The sequence below is a fragment of the Lathyrus oleraceus genome, chromosome 1, assembly GCF_024323335.1.
Source record: "Lathyrus oleraceus cultivar Zhongwan6 chromosome 1, CAAS_Psat_ZW6_1.0, whole genome shotgun sequence".
In the NCBI taxonomy this organism is placed as follows: Eukaryota; Viridiplantae; Streptophyta; class Magnoliopsida; order Fabales; family Fabaceae; genus Lathyrus; species Lathyrus oleraceus.
In genome coordinates, this window is record NC_066579.1 from 449,670,221 (window position 1) to 449,688,504 (window position 18,284).

At 38.1% G+C, this 18,284-nt stretch overlaps 1 protein-coding gene across 3 annotated transcripts; it reads right to left on the reverse strand.

Moving 5' to 3' along the window:
- Nucleotides 1–1,797: 1,797 nt before the first annotated feature.
- On the reverse strand, nucleotides 1,798–17,667 carry LOC127082949 (uncharacterized). Of its 3 annotated transcripts, XM_051023181.1 has the most exons (12): nucleotides 17,508–17,666; nucleotides 4,892–5,184; nucleotides 4,480–4,797; nucleotides 4,280–4,396; nucleotides 3,861–4,178; nucleotides 3,510–3,767; nucleotides 3,346–3,417; nucleotides 2,970–3,265; nucleotides 2,695–2,877; nucleotides 2,496–2,606; nucleotides 2,155–2,421; nucleotides 1,798–2,054 (listed from the first exon to the last, which is right to left on the reverse strand). In XM_051023181.1, exons 2-11 carry the CDS (start codon nucleotides 5,177–5,179, stop codon nucleotides 2,331–2,333), a joined length of 2,052 nt encoding a protein of 683 aa, XP_050879138.1. In that variant the 5' UTR covers nucleotides 5,180–5,184; nucleotides 17,508–17,666; the 3' UTR covers nucleotides 1,798–2,054; nucleotides 2,155–2,330. The 3 variants fall into 3 exon arrangements, with proteins under 3 accessions (XP_050879138.1, XP_050879155.1, XP_050879146.1); XM_051023189.1 differs by lacking the exon at nucleotides 1,798–2,054 and having other exon boundaries at nucleotides 2,169–2,421; nucleotides 3,346–3,393; XM_051023198.1 differs by lacking the exons at nucleotides 1,798–2,054; nucleotides 3,346–3,417 and having other exon boundaries at nucleotides 2,166–2,421; nucleotides 17,508–17,667.
- Between the last annotated feature and the right edge of the window lie 617 nt (nucleotides 17,668–18,284).

An 18,284-nucleotide genomic window follows, 5' to 3' on the forward strand; every position in this document is an offset into this window, starting at 1 on the left:
TATCCCACTTCACACTAAAGCTCGACTACGGATACTTTAAGAATAGTGTCCTTATGTTTAATGTGTTCTCATGATTAAGTCACACTTAATACATTAAACGGACTATCTATTCCAGGGACTTTATTAATCAACCATAATAAAGAAAATGCCTTTAAATAATTCGATACAAATACCAAAAGTATTGGCCTCTAGGGCTTACACCAACACTAACACGTCTCGTAACATACCAAGTGGTTGAGTAACAGATGAATCAGCTAAAGTGAGAGTCATGTTACTCTGTGTGATCTCACCCACTTTCAATTCTTTAATCTTGTTCAGTGGCGTGAAATTTATACTAGACCCTAAATCAGATAAATCACGTGGGATCTTTACTCCACCAATATTATAGGAGATAGTAAACTTACCTAGGTCTTTTAGCTTTGGTGGCAATGTTTGAGGCACTGCTATCTGATCCTTCTCTGTCATGTACCAATTCCTTGACCATTTTATCTTTCGTTCACTATAGTAATGCCTTCATAAATTTAACAAAATTATGCATTAACTCTAAAATCTCATGGAACAGAATAATTACTTGAAGTGTAGTAAACATCTTCTTGAACTTTGCAAACATCCCTGCCTTATCGTCATGAATTGGTTTCTTCTTAATTATGGTATACGGCGGTTTGATGTAATCTGGTAGTTCTGGATTTGGATCATTCAAGATTTCCTTCTTTGTTCTTCTCCAAGGGGAGTTTTTATCTATTAGCTGCTCAATGGTGACTCCTTTTTCCTCTTGGTCACCCTGGTTTCCATTATCCTCTTTTTCAATCCTCACTTCTTCCTTTTCCCTTAAGTCCTCTTCATCTATTTCATCCTCACCCTTTTTGGTGATCACCTCAAAACCTTTTTCTACAGCCTTGCAAGATTCGTTCTTAGTATTTTTCAGTGTTACCTGTAAATCCTCCACTTGTGCTCGGTGAAATAGCTATTTGTCTAGATACACTACGCCAAAAAAGACCTATGAGAGCGCTTTTTTTGGCCTTTAAAAGCGCTTAAAAGCGCTGCCGTAGGTGGCGCTGCTATAGGTTTTAGCAGCGCTTTTTGTTTACTAAAAAGCGCTGCTAAAGGTTGTCAATAGAGAGCGCTTTTTAGTAAAAAGCGCTGCTAAAGGTGGTATATAGACAACCTTTAAGAGCGCTTTTTACTAAAAAGCGCTCTCTATTGACAACCTTTAGCAGCGCTTTTGAGTAAAAAGCGCTCTTAAAGGTTGTCTATATACCACCTATAGCAGCGCTTTTTACTAAAAAGCGCTCTCTATTGACAACCTATAGCAGCGCTTTTTAGTAAAAAGCGCTCTCTATTGACAACCTATAGCAGCGCTTTTTACTAAAAAGCGCTCTCTATTGACAACCTTTAGCAGCGCTTTTTAGTAAAAAGCGCTCTCTATTGACAACCTTTAGCAGCGCTTTTTACTAAAAAACGCTGTCTTTTCCTCTAGTAAAATAACAAAACGCTGCCTTCAGTTTAAGCCTACCATTTCAACCTGTAATATTTTTTGGGAATAATCCCATAAACCTGTAAATCAAGCCTCTCTAACTCAAGCATTTGGAGTCATAATTCAAGCATTTGTAATTTTTTAAACCAACACAAGCAAACCAACACAAGAATGAACACATTTGGAGTCATAATTCAAGCAAACCAACACAAGGATAGATAGGCACTGAACACATTTGGAGTCATAATTCAAGCATTTGTAATTTTTTAAAGCAAACCAACACAAGAATGAACACATTAATCTATCCATGAAATTAAAGATATCACTAAAATTATAAAGAACTATACACAAGTCAAAACTAATATGTTATACGGCCTATTTGGAGTCATAACTAATCTGTTAAAAATATAAAGAACTATACACTTGCCAACCAGAAACCATTCTTCATCAAAGTATTCATGTTATTTTGAAACCATTATATACTAATTAATCTTTTCTCAATAAAATATTGACACAATTCCTCCTTGATTTGTTCCAACTGCAGTCTCGTGTAATGAGCACACTTGTATTCATCAAAGTACTACATAACAAAACATAATATGCATGATTTAGTTAAAAGTAATAAATAATATGAAATATTCGATAAATATTAAAACAAATCCTAAGTTATAAATCCATACCGTGATTGGAATCTCTATTTGATTCATATTAATGATTTCCCTCATAAACCTCATTACAAAGTATCCGCAATCGATACCGTTGCGCTGTAGAGGACACTACATAGAAAAAAAAATAAGAATGTATAGTTATCTTTTCTTATCAAGTAGCATCACTATTATAAGCAAAATTGTGAAAATTAAAGTACCTGCACTTTTATCCACGTAATGTTGCTGGATTTAGTACGTGGTACTCGAGCTTGTCTTTGAGATCGGAACACTTTTATTGATCTAACAAAATAAAAACATATATTTAGAACAATCTCACATAAATATACACGAATATTTAGAACAGTCTCACTTACGTATCAACTAATTGCTTCATATCCGGATAATTTGTCCATTCACCATCTATCGAATTCAGAAAATATACCACTTCTTTTAAAGGATCAATAGCAAGCAACAACCAGTGACACCTATAAATTAAAACAAAAGTTTATATGGAATTTTTTTACGTAAAAGAAACAATTAAAGATTAGAATAAACTTAGAATTAAAATCTAACCCTGAATTATACGGCCAAAGATACAAGTTGTTTGTACTGCTGGCCATGAATCTCTTGACTAAGTACTCTCTACATGAATCCGGTTCCCTACAAATTAATGCTTTGTTGACCAGGGAGGAAGACACGAAACGGAATCTGTTTGACAATTGATCATTCCCGCGCATGAAATTGTCATACAAGAACCTTCAATAAAAACATAATAAACATTAGACTATTTTTATTGAAATGTGTAAATAAATTGTTCAAGTAATTAAATAATATATAGATCGGATTACCGGATGTATGTGTGTATAACACCGACGCCTAATTCTTGATGCCGAAAAATATGTTCCAGATCTTCTTTTCCGATTGTTTCAGTGCATGAATAACCAAAGATATCTTCCTCCATATCCAGTAAGCGAATAGCACCAGCTGTTGCCATATCTGATGAGTCAACAAGTGTTTCAAGAGATATCTGGTATCGAGGCACAAAAGCACCTTTTTTTGGCAAATAAGTCACTGGAAGATCCCTTTTGTTTTTCTGTCGACTACCAATTTTCTGGCTCAGTTGTTGTGACCCTTGAGCAAATACCTATAAATCATATAACATAGGTAAATTATAAAATCATGCATTTTTTGATTCGGATCATATAATTAACACTTTCAATATACCTCTTTTTGTGATGCAACAGACTCGTTGTGCCGCAAAATCCCTTTATCCTTAGATGCGGGTTTTGTAGGCGTCTAAAATTACCATGTAAAAAAAATTAACTTAACGGTTCAGAATTGACATTTGAATACTAAAAGATTCATAGTGGTTTTTGAATTCAACATACCTCATCATCAATGAAAATGAGATCCAAGGGCCATGCAACAAATGATCCTATTGCATCTCGCAGCAATGTTGTCTCTGAAACAATGTCAGGTATCGGTAGCAACGCATCCTTATCTAATACAACATCAACCGATACTTTAAGGTGTCCATCCGGGAGCGGTCTATGGTGAAGTAAATCTCCCGAAGTGTTGTGCACTTTTCCCTTGCCAACTAGGCGATAAGTCGGTGACGATAAGTATAGCTGACAAGATGAAATGCCCTAAACCAATAATAAATATGTTACTTTTAATGTGTATATATTTCAATTAACATAAATGTGCTATTTTAATTTCAAAATAACATATATAATTACCTCGGGAAATTTATTTTGACAATTGATACTGGCTTTCTCACTAGTTTCTTTCAACTGTGAACTGCACTTTTCCATACACCTATATCTCTCATTATCCTTTTGCAATTGAAGAACTTGCGCTTGTAATGCCTGCAACGTCTCCATCACTTCTTGATTGCTAGGATTTCTTCTCCTTGGATTCTTATACAAGGAAGTTGGAGTACAACCATGCCCTTTACCCCTCACCCGACCGGGATACTCAGGAACATTTAGTGCTCTACTAAGTACGCTCCTGTTCTCCTGGTCCTCAGCTGTGCTTATCGATTGAGATAGGGTCTCCTGAAATTCATTTACATATCGGAAATTATTAGTGGAGATAAAAAAATTAATTATATATTATTAAACTTTTGATTTAATTAAAGACACAATGTTCTACTTACACATTCATCATAAATATGTTGAACGTCATCCCTAACAGTTCCATCCTTTCCCACACGAGCTTCTTTCCACAAAACATGTGGCGGAAGTGATGTTGCGTCACTTTTCGTCTCGTCTAACTACGCATTGACACAAATAATAAGATAATCAATTATAACACATTGAGACAATTAATAAGATCGTAGCATTTTTGTATACTTACAATTTTTTCCTCTAAGCGTGCATATCCCAAACGCCCTTTTTTGTATGCATACGTGGGATTTGACGCTCTCTCGCGATTTGTGGCACTCACTTTCTTGAAATTTTCGTCTCTTCTTTGGGCTACAAAAGCAACCCATTCTTCTTCTGTAATGAAGATCGCATACTTCACTGGATATTCCGGATCATATTCAACAAAAAAAATTTCTTTGTCCTTAAGATACTTGTTTGTTAAAAACGTTCTCCACCCTCTGTGTCTTTTTCCGGCCAATTGAAGTATATACTTTTTTCGGATAGTTGTATCTTCAATGTTAAAAGACCTCTACGAAAAAATATTGGAATAGAGTGTGTTAGTATAAGTAATTTAAACACATTATCGTCAATATAAAGAAAATATAAACAATCATATATTGTACCAGTATCTCAGTCCAAATCTTATCTTTAGCGCTACCCAACTCTTTATTACTCCATCTTGTAGCAGTGATTGGAATGTGCATACGAACAAGTGTACCAATGTAGCTTGCCAACTTTGCAGCATTAGACCCAATTAGTTGGTTATCAGCATTCCAATTTACATTATATGTTACTGCTTTATCTCTATCACGAATGATACTCTTCATAATAGTGATGCCTCGTGTAATTTCTTTTTCTGAAGTATCATCAGGAGCATTTGCATCTTGTGAGTTTTCTTGATCACTAGCCATTTAACCTGTAATAAAGAAAAAATATAAAAATGAAATGAAAAATATAAAAATCCATAATCAATAATCCATATATATATTGAATAATATAAAATGACATAGGCTATAATTAAATTTTCTTGAATGACATAGGCTATAATTATACTATTACCTTTTTCAGTAACGTCTCTTTCTTTTCTTGGTAGGAATATGTTCTACTTTTCTTTTAACAACGCGGACGGTTGGATTGATCCAAATACCCTCATTATGATCATTTCTAATACATGATTCATTCTCATTTTGATCATTTATGGTAAAAGATTCAATCTCAACATCAATATCACCTTGATCTCCAATTCTTTCATCAATTACTTTGTTAGATAAAAGCATTATAGACCATTTCGTACTTGTCGGATCAGTGACATAGAATACTTGTTTAGCTTGAGAGGCTAGAATGAAAGGCTCATTTGTGTAACCCACCCTATTAAGATCAACTTGCAAAAATCCTGACTTATCCACTCGTATGCCATTATTATTTTCAACCCACTTGCAACCAAATATAGGAATCTGAAACTTCTCATAATCAAACACCAAAATGCGCTCGATAACCCCAAAATATGACAGATTTGCAAATTTCGGGTTTAAGTCCTTCACACTTGATATGAACATTTGACAAATATTCTGTACAAAACTCAACCGCTTCTTCAACAATGTATCGTTCGGCAATACAACCCTCTGGTCGACTTCGGTTTTTCACATACCCTTTTAATATTTTCATATAACGTTCAGCAGGGTACATCCATCTCATATAAGCTGGTCCGCACAATTGTGTCTCTTTCACAAGATGAACGACTAGATGGACCATTATGTCAAAAAACGAGGGAGGAAAATACATTTCAAGATCACACAAAGTAACAACTATTTCTTTTTGCAATGTTGGTAAGATCGCAGGATCGATCATCTTACTGCAAATTGACTTGAAGAAAAAACACAATTTAGTTATTGCGCTTCTTACTTTTTCTGGCAGAATAGAACGTATACTTATCGGTAGAAAATGTTCCATTATAACATGGCAATCATGCGTCTTTAAACTCTTTAACTTGAGGTCTTTCATAGACACAAGTCTTCTAATATCTGATGAGTAGCCTTCTGGAACTTTAACTTTACTTAGGAACTTACACAATATTTTTTTCTCCTTTCTAGATAGAGTGTAAACAGCAGGTGGTAGATATGTTCGTTTTCCTTTCTTCACGGGTCCCAATTCAGTTCTCATTCCCATGTTTACCATGTCCTTCCTTACATTAAGGCCATCCTTAGACTTTCCTTGTATATTGAGTAACGTACCAATAATACTGTCAAATACATTTTTTTCAATATGCATAACATCGAGGAAATGTCTTACATACAAAGACTTCCAATATGGCATTTCAAAAAAAATTGACCTTTTCTTCCACCCACTCTTGACAAGTGTATGTGCAAAAGGCTTGCCAAACTTAGTACTTACGTCCTTCACCTTTTCAAAAATTTGATCACCTGTCAACATTGTTGGAGCTCTACCTTCTTCTGTATTTCCATTGAATGCTTTTCTCCACCCACGGTAGTGATGATTAGAATTTAAGAATCTACGATGACCGAGAAAGACATTCTTATGACAAAGGTCCAATCGCATCGTATCGGTTCCGTCTTCACAAACAGGACACGCTTTTTCACCTTTAATGCTGTACCCTGATAGATTTCCGTATGCTGGAAAATCATTAATTGTTCCAAACAACATCGCCCTCAAGTTGAAACTTTCTTTCCTATACCCATTGTAACACCCCGATAATAATAAAATAATTATTTGAATTGAGTTAATAATTTAATTATTAATTTAATTAAATAATTGAAAATTTTATTATTATTATTTTTGGATTATTATTATTGGAAAGTATATATATGTTGGAATAAGGAAAAGTTCTCATTTGGAAAAGCATTTCACGTGAAAACAGAACAGAGAAGCATCGTGAGAGAAAAGGGAAAAAGGGCAGAGAAGAGGAGCTGAAGAGCAAAGGTTGGAGAACGAAAGCTTGAAGCTCAAAGATTCTGCCGGATTGTTAAGGTAAGGGGGGTTTATCGTCGATTAATGGGTATTATGGGATAATATGTAATGGGTAGTGAGAAACCGTTGAATCGACCCTAATTGGGATTTGGAATGCTGAAAATTTGTGATGAATAGGTTAAGTGAAAACCGTAATCAAATTGATAATTGTGTGTGTAATCAAACCGATAAATTGGTGATGAATGGCGACGAGTAAGTTTGAGTGGGAAGGGTCTGGGATGGGCACATGAGATCCCTGCCCAAAGAAAACGCGTCTGGTGAACTGTCATGTTCGCCTAGCGAACATAACCTTCGCCTAGCGAAGGAACGCGCCTCAACCTCGCCCCAGCGAGATTGAGAGGTTTTGCTACTGTAATGTTCGCTGTGGACTCGCTGGAGCTTCGCCTAGCGAGTGAGTGCTAGCTGTGTTTTTCACCAAAACAGAACGAGTTCGCTATTACCTTCGCCTTGAGCTCACCTAGCGAATTAATTTACCAATTTCCTGGAGCTGTTCGCCTTGAGCTCGCCTAGCGAACCAGAGCTTCGCCACTGCCTCGCCTAGCGAGCAAGGCAGAAGAAGTGTTTATACATGTGTTGCTGAGGTGTTTCATACATGTGTTGAGAAAGTGTTTTATACCTGTGTTGATGATGTGTTGATACATGTATTGATGATGTATGATGATATGCGAAATGTTGTGAATGTATATATTATGCATGTATTCGTGAATGGACTGTTGTATGGCTTAGAGTGTGAGCATATGTCCATTGTGAGTTGTTGTTGATGCTGCATTGCTAGATGATTAGTGTGCATGGCATAGCCTGTGGGGCTGTAGCTAATTCCCATTGTGAGGAATTGGTGAGTGAAATGTTGTGAATTGTTGTTGATGTTTGCATGCTAGATGATTAGCTTGCATAGTCTAGCCTTTGGGGCTGTAGCTAATTCCCATGGTGAGGAATTAGTGAGTGAGTCATTAGATCTCAATGAGTGGGACTAGTGAGCTTAGTAGCCGTATCCAGAGGGATCGGTGAGCTTGAACTATATGTTCAAGAATAGTCGGTACCGCATGTGTAGAGTCTCATTGCATAAGAATATGTATGGCGTATAATAGGAATGGATGTGTTCCAATATTATACGTGTGTTGTGTTGTTGTTAAATATGATTTGCGATTATACTGGTATTGTATATTGATGTTGAGAATGATGTTTAAGCCAATGAGCTATTACTGAATGTGTATTGCAATTAGGGTGATTGATGTGTTAATTACTTGGCATTACATGTTGTTTTATAATGCTTATTATATTGATTGAGGAACTCACCCTTACAACTATTTTTCAGGTAACGAGAAATGAGTTGAGTAGAAGCAAAAGGCTTGGAGTCTAGTGTAGTCTCCCTAGTGGGTCATGCTCTGATAGATGTAACATCGGGCGGGAAAACTTTGACTATTGTTGTTGTTGTTGTTGAACTAAATTACATGTGATGTTACATGTTTTGCATGATTGAGTTGATCTCTATCCGCTGCGTAATTGTGCAAATACTTTATATTTAACTTTAAATAAAAGAGCATGATGGTTATATTGTTTAAATGGTGTGGAATGTTGTGTGACACCCTTGGTGCACTATTACTCTGATTATATGTTTATTATTTTAATTAAATATTTTGGGGTATTTAGAAGGGTGTTACATTAGTGGTATCAGAGCCTGGTCGGTCGAGTCGAGTCGTAGTTATTCTGTTTTCCCTGTACGGGATAGGGGTTGTGTAACCCTATCAGTACTTATTTGTTTAGCTTGTTTGGGTTTTCAGAATAGAGATGGCTGGAAGAGGTAGAGATGATGCTGCAATTGCTGAGGCTCTGGGTATGCTAGCTAGAGTACTTGGAGGAAATCCGAATGTTGCGGGAATGGGAGCTGCTCGTCAGTTGAGTGAGTTCCAGAAGAACAATCCTCCAATGTTCAAGGGAGCATACGATCCAGATGGTGCTCAGAAGTGGTTGAAGGAGATTGAGAGAATCTTCAGAGTAACTGAGTGTGCTGATAACCAAAAGGTCAGGTTCGGTACGCATATGCTGTCAGAAGAAGCTGATGATTGGTGGGTTGCTACCCGCACTGAGTTGGAAACTGCTGGGAATGCTGAGATTACTTGGGCTGTGTTCAGGGAGAGATTTCTGAGGAAGTATTTTCCAGAGGATGTCAGAGGGAAGAAAGAAATAGAATTCTTGGAATTGAAACAGGGTAACAGGACTGTTACTGAGTATGCTGCGAAGTTCACAGAGCTGTCAAAGTACTATACTCCCTATAATGAGGCTGCTGGAGAATTTTCGAAGTGTGTGAAGTTTGAGAACGGGTTGCGTCCCGAGATCAAGCAGGCTATTGGATATCAGAGGATCAGGGTGTTTTCTGACTTGGTTGACTGTTGCAGAATTTTTGAACAGGATTCCAAGGCTAGAGCGGAGAGCTATCAGCAGAGGGTTGATAGGAAGGGTAAGAATCAGATGGATCGTGGGAAACCGTATGCAGCTGGCAAAGGTTTCCAGAGGCAGAGTGGGATGAAGAGGCCTAGTGGGGGAGATTCTAGTGCTCCTGCTAAGTGTTATAGATGTGGTCGGGCTGGACATCGCGTTCATGAGTGTACCAGTGCTGAGATGAAGTGTTTCAAGTGTGGCAAAGGTGGTCATTTGGCTGCAGAGTGCCGGCTGAAGACTGTAACTTGTTTCAACTGTGGAGAGTTGGGTCATATCAGTCCACAGTGTCCTAAGCCGAAGAAAGAGAATCAGTCAGGAGGCAAGGTCTTTGCTTTATCGGGTTCTGAGACTTCTGCAGATGATCGTTTGATCCGAGGTACGTGTTATATTAATGGCTTTCCTCTTGTAGCTATTATTGACACCGGTGCTACTCATTCCTTTATATCTTTGGATTGTGCTGTGAAACTTAAGTTAGAGATATCTGAGATGCTTGGAAGTATGGTGATTGATACTCCTGCAAAGGGTTCAGTGACTACTACTTCAGTTTGTTTGAATTGTCCTTTGAGTATTTTTGGTAGAGACTTTGGGGTGGACCTAGTGTGTCTTCCACTAGTGCAGATCGATGTTATCTTGGGAATGAACTGGTTGGTGTTTAACCGAGTTTCTATTAACTGTTTTGATAAGACTGTGATTTTTCCTGAGATTGAAGAAGGAAAGAGTTTGTTTCTATCAGCGAGGCAGGTGAATGAGGAAGTAGCTGATGGGGCAGAGTTGTTTATGCTGTTAGCGACTTTGGAGGCTAAAGATAAACTGGTGATTGGTGATCTAGCTGTGGTGTGTGATTTTCCTGATGTGTTTCCGGAAGAAGTGAATGAGTTACCGCCAGAGCGTGAAGTTGAGTTCTCGATTGAATTGGTACCTGGTACTAGACCGATATCGATGGCTCCGTACCGTATGTCTGCTGTCGAGTTAACTGAATTGAAGAGTCAGTTGGAAGATCTGTTGGATAAGAAGTTTATTCGTCCGAGTGTGTCACCGTGGGGTGCACCAGTGTTGTTGGTTAAGAAGAAAGAAGGTACTATGAGGTTGTGTGTGGACTACAGGCAACTGAATAAAGTGACGATCAAGAATCGGTATCCTTTGCCGAGGATTGATGATTTGATGGATCAGTTGGTTGGTGCGAGTGTATTCAGCAAGATAGATTTGAGATCTGGGTGTCATCAGATACGTGTGAAAACTGAGGATATTCAGAAGACTGCTTTCAGAACGAGGTATGGACATTATGAGTATTCTGTAATGCCTTTTGGTGTGACTAATGCGCCTGGAGTATTTATGGAGTATATGAATAGGATTTTCCATCCGTACCTAGACAAGTTTGTTGTGGTGTTTATTGATGACATTTTGGTGTATTCGAAATCTGAAGAAGAGCATGCTGAGCATTTGAGAGTGGTTTTAGGAGTGCTGCGAGAAAAGCAGTTATTTGCTAAGCTGTCTAAGTGTGAATTTTGGTTAGAAGAAGTTAGTTTTCTTGGTCATGTGATTTCAAGAGGTGGTGTTGCTGTTGATCCTTCTAAGATAGAAGCGGTATCTAAGTGGGAAGCTCCGAAGTCTGTTGCCGAGATTCGAAGTTTCCTTGGTTTGGCTGGTTATTATAGGAAGTTCATTGAGGGATTTTCTAAGTTGGCGTTACCGTTGACGATGTTGACTAGAAAGGGGCAAGCGTTTGTTTGGGACTCAAAATGTGAGGAAGGTTTCCAGGAGTTAAAGAGAAGGTTGACTACTGCTCCTATTTTGACGTTACCGAGTTCGTCGGAATCATTTGAGGTTTACTGTGATGCTTCATTGTTGGGCTTGGGTGGTGTGTTGATGCAGAATAAGCAGGTTATAGCTTATGCTTCGAGACAGCTGAGGGTTCATGAAAGGAACTATCCGACGCACGATTTAGAGTTGGCAGCTGTAGTGTTTGTTTTGAAGTTGTGGAGGCATTACTTGTATGGATCAAGATTTGAGGTTTTCAGTGACCATAAGAGTTTAAAGTATTTGTTTGATCAGAAAGAGCTGAATATGAGACAGAGGAGATGGTTAGAGTTTCTGAAGGATTATGATTTTGGGTTGAATTACCATCCGGGTAAAGCAAACGTAGTAGCTGATGCATTGAGTCGGAAATCATTGCATATGTCTATGTTAATGGTTAAAGAATTGGATTTAATTGAGCAGTTTAGAGATTTGAGTTTGGTGTGTGAGAGTACTCACAATAGTGTTAAATTGGGAATGTTGAAGTTAACAAGTGGCATTTTGGATGAGATCAGAGAGGGTCAGAAATCTGATATGCTTTTGGTTGATAAGTTGACTTTAGTGAATCAAGGCCAAGGTGGTGAATTCAGAGTTGATGAGAATGGTGTTTTGAGAATTGGTGATCGGGTGTGTATTCCGGATGATACAGAACTTAAGAAGAGTATTCTTGAATAAGGACATCGTAGTGAGTTGAGTATTCATCCTGGAGCTACGAAGATGTATCATGATTTGAAGAAGTTGTTTTGGTGGCCGGGAATGAAAAGAGAAATTGCAAGTTTTGTGTATTCTTGTTTGACTTGTCAGAAGTCAAAGATTGAGCATCAGAAGCCGTCTGGGCTAATGCAACCGTTGGCTATTCCAGAGTGGAAGTGGGACAGTATCAGTATGGATTTTGTTTCTGGTTTGCCGAGAACAAATAAGAATTTTGAAGCCATTTGGGTGATTGTTGATAGATTGACGAAGTCGGCTCATTTCATTCCGATCAGAATGGATTATCCGTTAGAGAGATTAGCCGAGTTGTATATTGAGAAGATTGTAAGCTTGCATGGTATTCCGTCGAGTATTGTTTCGGACAGAGATCCTAGATTTACATCGAAGTTTTGGGAAGGTTTGCAGAGGGCTTTAGGAACTAAGTTGAGATTGAGTTCTGCATATCATCCGCAGACTGATGGTCAGACTGAGAGGACTATTCAGTCACTAGAGGATCTTTTGAGAGCTTGTGTTTTGGAAAAAGGAGGTGCTTGGGATTGTTATTTGCCTTTGATTGAGTTTACCTACAACAATAGTTTTCATTCGAGCATTGGTATGGCACCGTTTGAAGCTTTGTATGGTAGGAGATGTCGGACACCTTTATGTTGGTATGAGTCCGGTGAGAGTGCTGTGGTTGGACCGGAGATTGTTCAACAAACTACGGAAAAGATTAAGATGATTCAGGATAAGATGAGAATTGCTCAGAGTCGTCAGAAGAGTTATCATGACAAGAGGAGGAAGTCACTTGAGTTCCAAGAGGGAGATCATGTGTTTCTTCGTGTTACTCCGATAACTGGTGTTGGTCGAGCCTTGAAGTCGAAGAAGTTGACACCTCGATTCATTGGTCCTTATCAGATTTTGGAGAGGATAGGAGAGGTAGCCTATCGTATCGCTTTACCGCCGTCGCTTGCGAATTTGCATGAAGTTTTTCATGTGTCTCAGTTGAGGAGATACATTCATGATCCGTCGCATATAGTCCAAGTAGATGATGTACAGGTGAGAGATAACCTGACTGTTGAAACATCACCTATGAGGATAGAGGATCGAGAGTTGAAGCAGTTGCGGGGTAAAGAGATTGCCTTGGTGAAGGTAGCTTGGGGAGGACCAGCAGGTGGCAACGTGACTTGGGAACTGGAGAGTAAGATGAAGGAGTCTTATCCAGAGTTGTTCGCTTGAGGTATGTTTTCGAGGACGAAAACTCTTTTAGTGGGGGAGAGTTGTAACACCCCGATAATAATAAAATAATTATTTGAATTGAGTTAATAATTTAATTATTAATTTAATTAAATAATTGAAAATTTTATTATTATTATTTTTGGATTATTATTATTGGAAAGTATATATATGTTGGAATAAGGAAAAGTTCTCATTTAGAAAAGCATTTCACGTGAAAACAGAACAGAGAAGCATCGTGAGAGAAAAGGGAAAAAGGGCAGAGAAGAGGAGCTGAAGAGCAAAGGTTGGAGAACGAAAGCTTGAAGCTCAAAGATTCTGCCGGATTGTTAAGGTAAGGGGGGTTTATCGTCGATTAATGGGTATTATGGGATAATATGTAATGGGTAGTGAGAAACCGTTGAATCGACCCTAATTGGGATTTGGAATGCTGAAAATTTGTGATGAATAGGTTAAGTGAAAACCGTAATCAAATTGATAATTGTGTGTGTAATCAAACCGATAAATTGGTGATGAATGGCGACGAGTAAGTTTGAGTGGGAAGGGTCTGGGATGGGCACATGAGATCCCTGCCCAAAGAAAACGCGTCTGGTGAACTGTCATGTTCGCCTAGCGAACATAACCTTCGCCTAGCGAAGGAACGCGCCTCAACCTCGCCCCAGCGAGATTGAGAGGTTTTGCTACTGTAATGTTCGCTGTGGACTCGCTGGAGCTTCGCCTAGCGAGTGAGTGCTAGCTGTGTTTTTCACCAAAACAGAACGAGTTCGCTATTACCTTCGCCTTGAGCTCACCTAGCGAATTAATTTACCAATTTCCTGGAGCTGTTCGCCTTGAGCTCGCCTAGCGAACCAGAGCTTCGCCACTGCCTCGCCTAGCGAGCAAGGCAGAAGAAGTGTTTATACATGTGTTGCTGAGGTGTTTCATACATGTGTTGAGAAAGTGTTTTATACCTGTGTTGATGATGTGTTGATACATGTATTGATGATGTATGATGATATGCGAAATGTTGTGAATGTATATATTATGCATGTATTCGTGAATGGACTGTTGTATGGCTTAGAGTGTGAGCATATGTCCATTGTGAGTTGTTGTTGATGCTGCATTGCTAGATGATTAGTGTGCATGGCATAGCCTGTGGGGCTGTAGCTAATTCCCATTGTGAGGAATTGGTGAGTGAAATGTTGTGAATTGTTGTTGATGTTTGCATGCTAGATGATTAGCTTGCATAGTCTAGCCTTTGGGGCTGTAGCTAATTCCCATGGTGAGGAATTAGTGAGTGAGTCATTAGATCTCAATGAGTGGGACTAGTGAGCTTAGTAGCCGTATCCAGAGGGATCGGTGAGCTTGAACTATATGTTCAAGAATAGTCGGTACCGCATGTGTAGAGTCTCATTGCATAAGAATATGTATGGCGTATAATAGGAATGGATGTGTTCCAATATTATACGTGTGTTGTGTTGTTGTTAAATATGATTTGCGATTATACTGGTATTGTATATTGATGTTGAGAATGATGTTTAAGCCAATGAGCTATTACTGAATGTGTATTGCAATTAGGGTGATTGATGTGTTAATTACTTGGCATTACATGTTGTTTTATAATGCTTATTATATTGATTGAGGAACTCACCCTTACAACTATTTTTCAGGTAACGAGAAATGAGTTGAGTAGAAGCAAAAGGCTTGGAGTCTAGTGTAGTCTCCCTAGTGGGTCATGCTCTGATAGATGTAACATCGGGCGGGAAAACTTTGACTATTGTTGTTGTTGTTGTTGAACTAAATTACATGTGATGTTACATGTTTTGCATGATTGAGTTGATCTCTATCCGCTGCGTAATTGTGCAAATACTTTATATTTAACTTTAAATAAAAGAGCATGATGGTTATATTGTTTAAATGGTGTGGAATGTTGTGTGACACCCTTGGTGCACTATTACTCTGATTATATGTTTATTATTTTAATTAAATATTTTGGGGTATTTAGAAGGGTGTTACACCCATCATAAACCTCCACACCGTTCTCCCACAAAAACTTTAAATCTTCGATTAAGGGTGTCAAGTATACGTCTATGTCATTCCCTGGTTGTTTAGGCCCAGAAATTAACATAGATAACATCATGTACTTACGCTTCATACATAGCCATGGAGGTAGGTTATAAATCATAAGAATCACAGGCCATGTGCTATGCGAGATACTTTGAATACCATGTGGGTTCATTCCATCAGTAGACAATGCCAAGCGAAGGTTTCTTGCTTCTTTTCCAAATTCAGGATAATCATTATCAATTTTCATCCACTGGGGTGAATCTGCCGGATGTCGAAACTTTCCATCAATAATTCTTTCATCTGCATGCCAAGTCAAGTGTCTTGAATCGGTTTCACTACGATACATGCGTCTAAATCTCGGAATTATAGGAAAATACCATAAGACTTTTGCTGGAGACAACTTTTTCTTATATCGAGGGGCACCACATTTAGGACACTCATTTAACGATGCATACTCGTTTCGAAACAAAACGCAATCGTTTGAACAGGCATGTATCTTATCATAGCTCATGCCAATAGAGCACAACATCTTTTTGGCCTCATACGTTCGATTGGGAAGAACATTATCCTCTGGTAGTATATCTTTCATAAGAGCTAATAACTCTGTGAAACTTTTATCCGACCATCCATTGCCCGCCTTTAAGTTGTACAACTTTAATAACGCAGACAATCTTGTGAATTTTGTACAACCATTATACAACGGTTTCTCTGCATCGCTTACCAACCTCTCGAACATTTTGGGACAGTCCTTAAGATCTTCTTCAAGCGCTTCTGCAATCTCTTCGACTCGATCATAATCATATGTATCTGTGCAATCGTCGTTTGAAGCATAGGTCGTATTATACCCCGATTCAACATTCTCGTTACTTTTCTCACCATGCAAATTCCAACATGTATAACTTCTATCAATTCCATACCGTAGTAAATGCGATGCCAACTGAACCGCGTCAACCTGACTCCCATAACAGCAACTCAAGCAAGGACATGTCATTCGATTGGGGTCTTTGGCGTGCGCAATAGCAAACTTAACAAATTTCGATACCCCATTCTCGTACTCTTTCGACAATCGATTGGAATACATCCATGTCTTATCCATGGTTTTAACGCAAAGTAATTAGGGTACAAAACGGTATAACGCGTTTCTGTCAAAACCCAAAGTATACACGGAATGAATACGGAGCAAGAAAACACAACATATTCACGCAATTTCAGACAAATTCATCACAGTGTACCAGTAATTTGAGGAAGAAATTTACCTCGGATTTACCGAACAGCAACGTAGAGAAGGTCAAACTCACGGAAACACAGGGAATGAGCGCTGTACATATAAAACAACATCAAGGATAAGTCATAACGTATAAAACAATTCAAGAAACTTATATGATGCACATGAACAATTCACATATAGTCCATCAGGGTTCATTTTACACTACAGTGACCATCTTAAAAATTCACATAATATTAAAACATCATTTTACAACATTAAATAGGATTGCCAAAATATGACTGTAGCAGACAAAGTTATGCCAAAATATGAATGTACATTTTGAAGTTTAACTGTTCATTCAAACCAACATGTAATAGGATTGCCAAAATATGAGACATTGCTCTAAGTTCTTGAAACCATATCACATATATCACTGTAGCAGAAAAAGTTATTCCATTTGAGTATCCAACATTTAACATCAAAATCACTTTCTGAAATTTCAGTAATAGTTAGAATATGAGGATACAATGGTGCAAACATATCAGTTCATTCCTTCCTACTTTCTCAGCAAATTTAAACAAATGTTGAAAAGGCACTGATTCTATTAGAACTCCCAACATTATTTCTAAGTCAATGGCGATGCAAGTTACAGAATATCATTTATATCAGAACAAGATGAAACTTTCGGTAAGTTACAGAATATTAAGCAAACATAGTCACAAACTCTAATAATCGATACTGACAAATAAATAACCCATAATGTAGCAATGCAAGTCCATTCAAACCAAAATCGACCACCTATTCTTTGACTTCTAGGGCAAAACAGAAAGACACGAAAACCTAACCTTAAAACGCAATGAGATTTCCAGGTATTGAATCCTTCTCTTTCGAATGCAGTCTCTTTCAAATTTGCAGTGTTTATCGTTGAGATTTCCAGGTACTTTATGGAATTTTTTCCAGGGCAGCGAGAGCTTCGAACGAGAGAGAGTGAAAGAGGGATTTCTGAAAGTCAGGGATTTTGTAATATTAGATTTATTATAATTTTTATAAATGACCTATGAGAGCGCTTTTACCATGAAAGCGCTTTCATAGATGTGAGACTGAGACCTATAAGAGCGCTTTTACCTTAAAAGCGCTTTCATAAGTCTGAAACCCATGAGACCTATAAGAGCGCTTTTACCTCAAAAGCGCTTTCATAAGTGTGAAACCCATGAGACCTATAAGAGCGCTTTTACCTTAAAAGCGCTTTCATAAGTGTGTGAGACTGAGACCTATAAGAGCGCTTTTACCTTAAAAGCGCTTTCATAAGTGTGAAACCCATGAGACCTATAAGAGCGCTTTTACCTTAAAAGCGCTTTCATAAGTGTGAAACTCATAGATGTGAGACTGAGACCTATAAGAGCGCTTTTACCTTAAAAGCGCTTTCATAAGTGTGAAACCCATGAGACCTATAAGAGCGCTTTTACCTTAAAAGCGCTTTCATAAGTGTGAAACTCATAGATGTGAGACTGAGACCTATAAGAGCGCTTTTACCTTAAAAGCGCTTTCATAAGTGGAGACCTATAAGAGCGCTTTTACCTTAAAAGCGCTTTCTTTACATAGGCGAATTTTTTTTCAAGCTA

What these genes read in the sequence shown, in the direction of transcription:
- LOC127082949 (XM_051023181.1), bottom strand. Translation starts at nt 5,179, where the DNA reads ATGGCTAGTGATCAAGAAAACTCACAAGATGCAAATGCTCCTGATGAT. An exon ending in GTCAAAATAAATTTCCCGAG is followed by an intron (nt 3,768 to 3,860) that starts GTAATTATATAT and finishes TTATTGGTTTAG; the next exon opens with GGCATTTCATCTTGTCAGCT. An exon ending in ATGAAGCAATTAGTTGATAC is followed by an intron (nt 2,422 to 2,495) that starts GTAAGTGAGACT and finishes TTATTTTGTTAG; the next exon opens with ATCAATAAAAGTGTTCCGAT.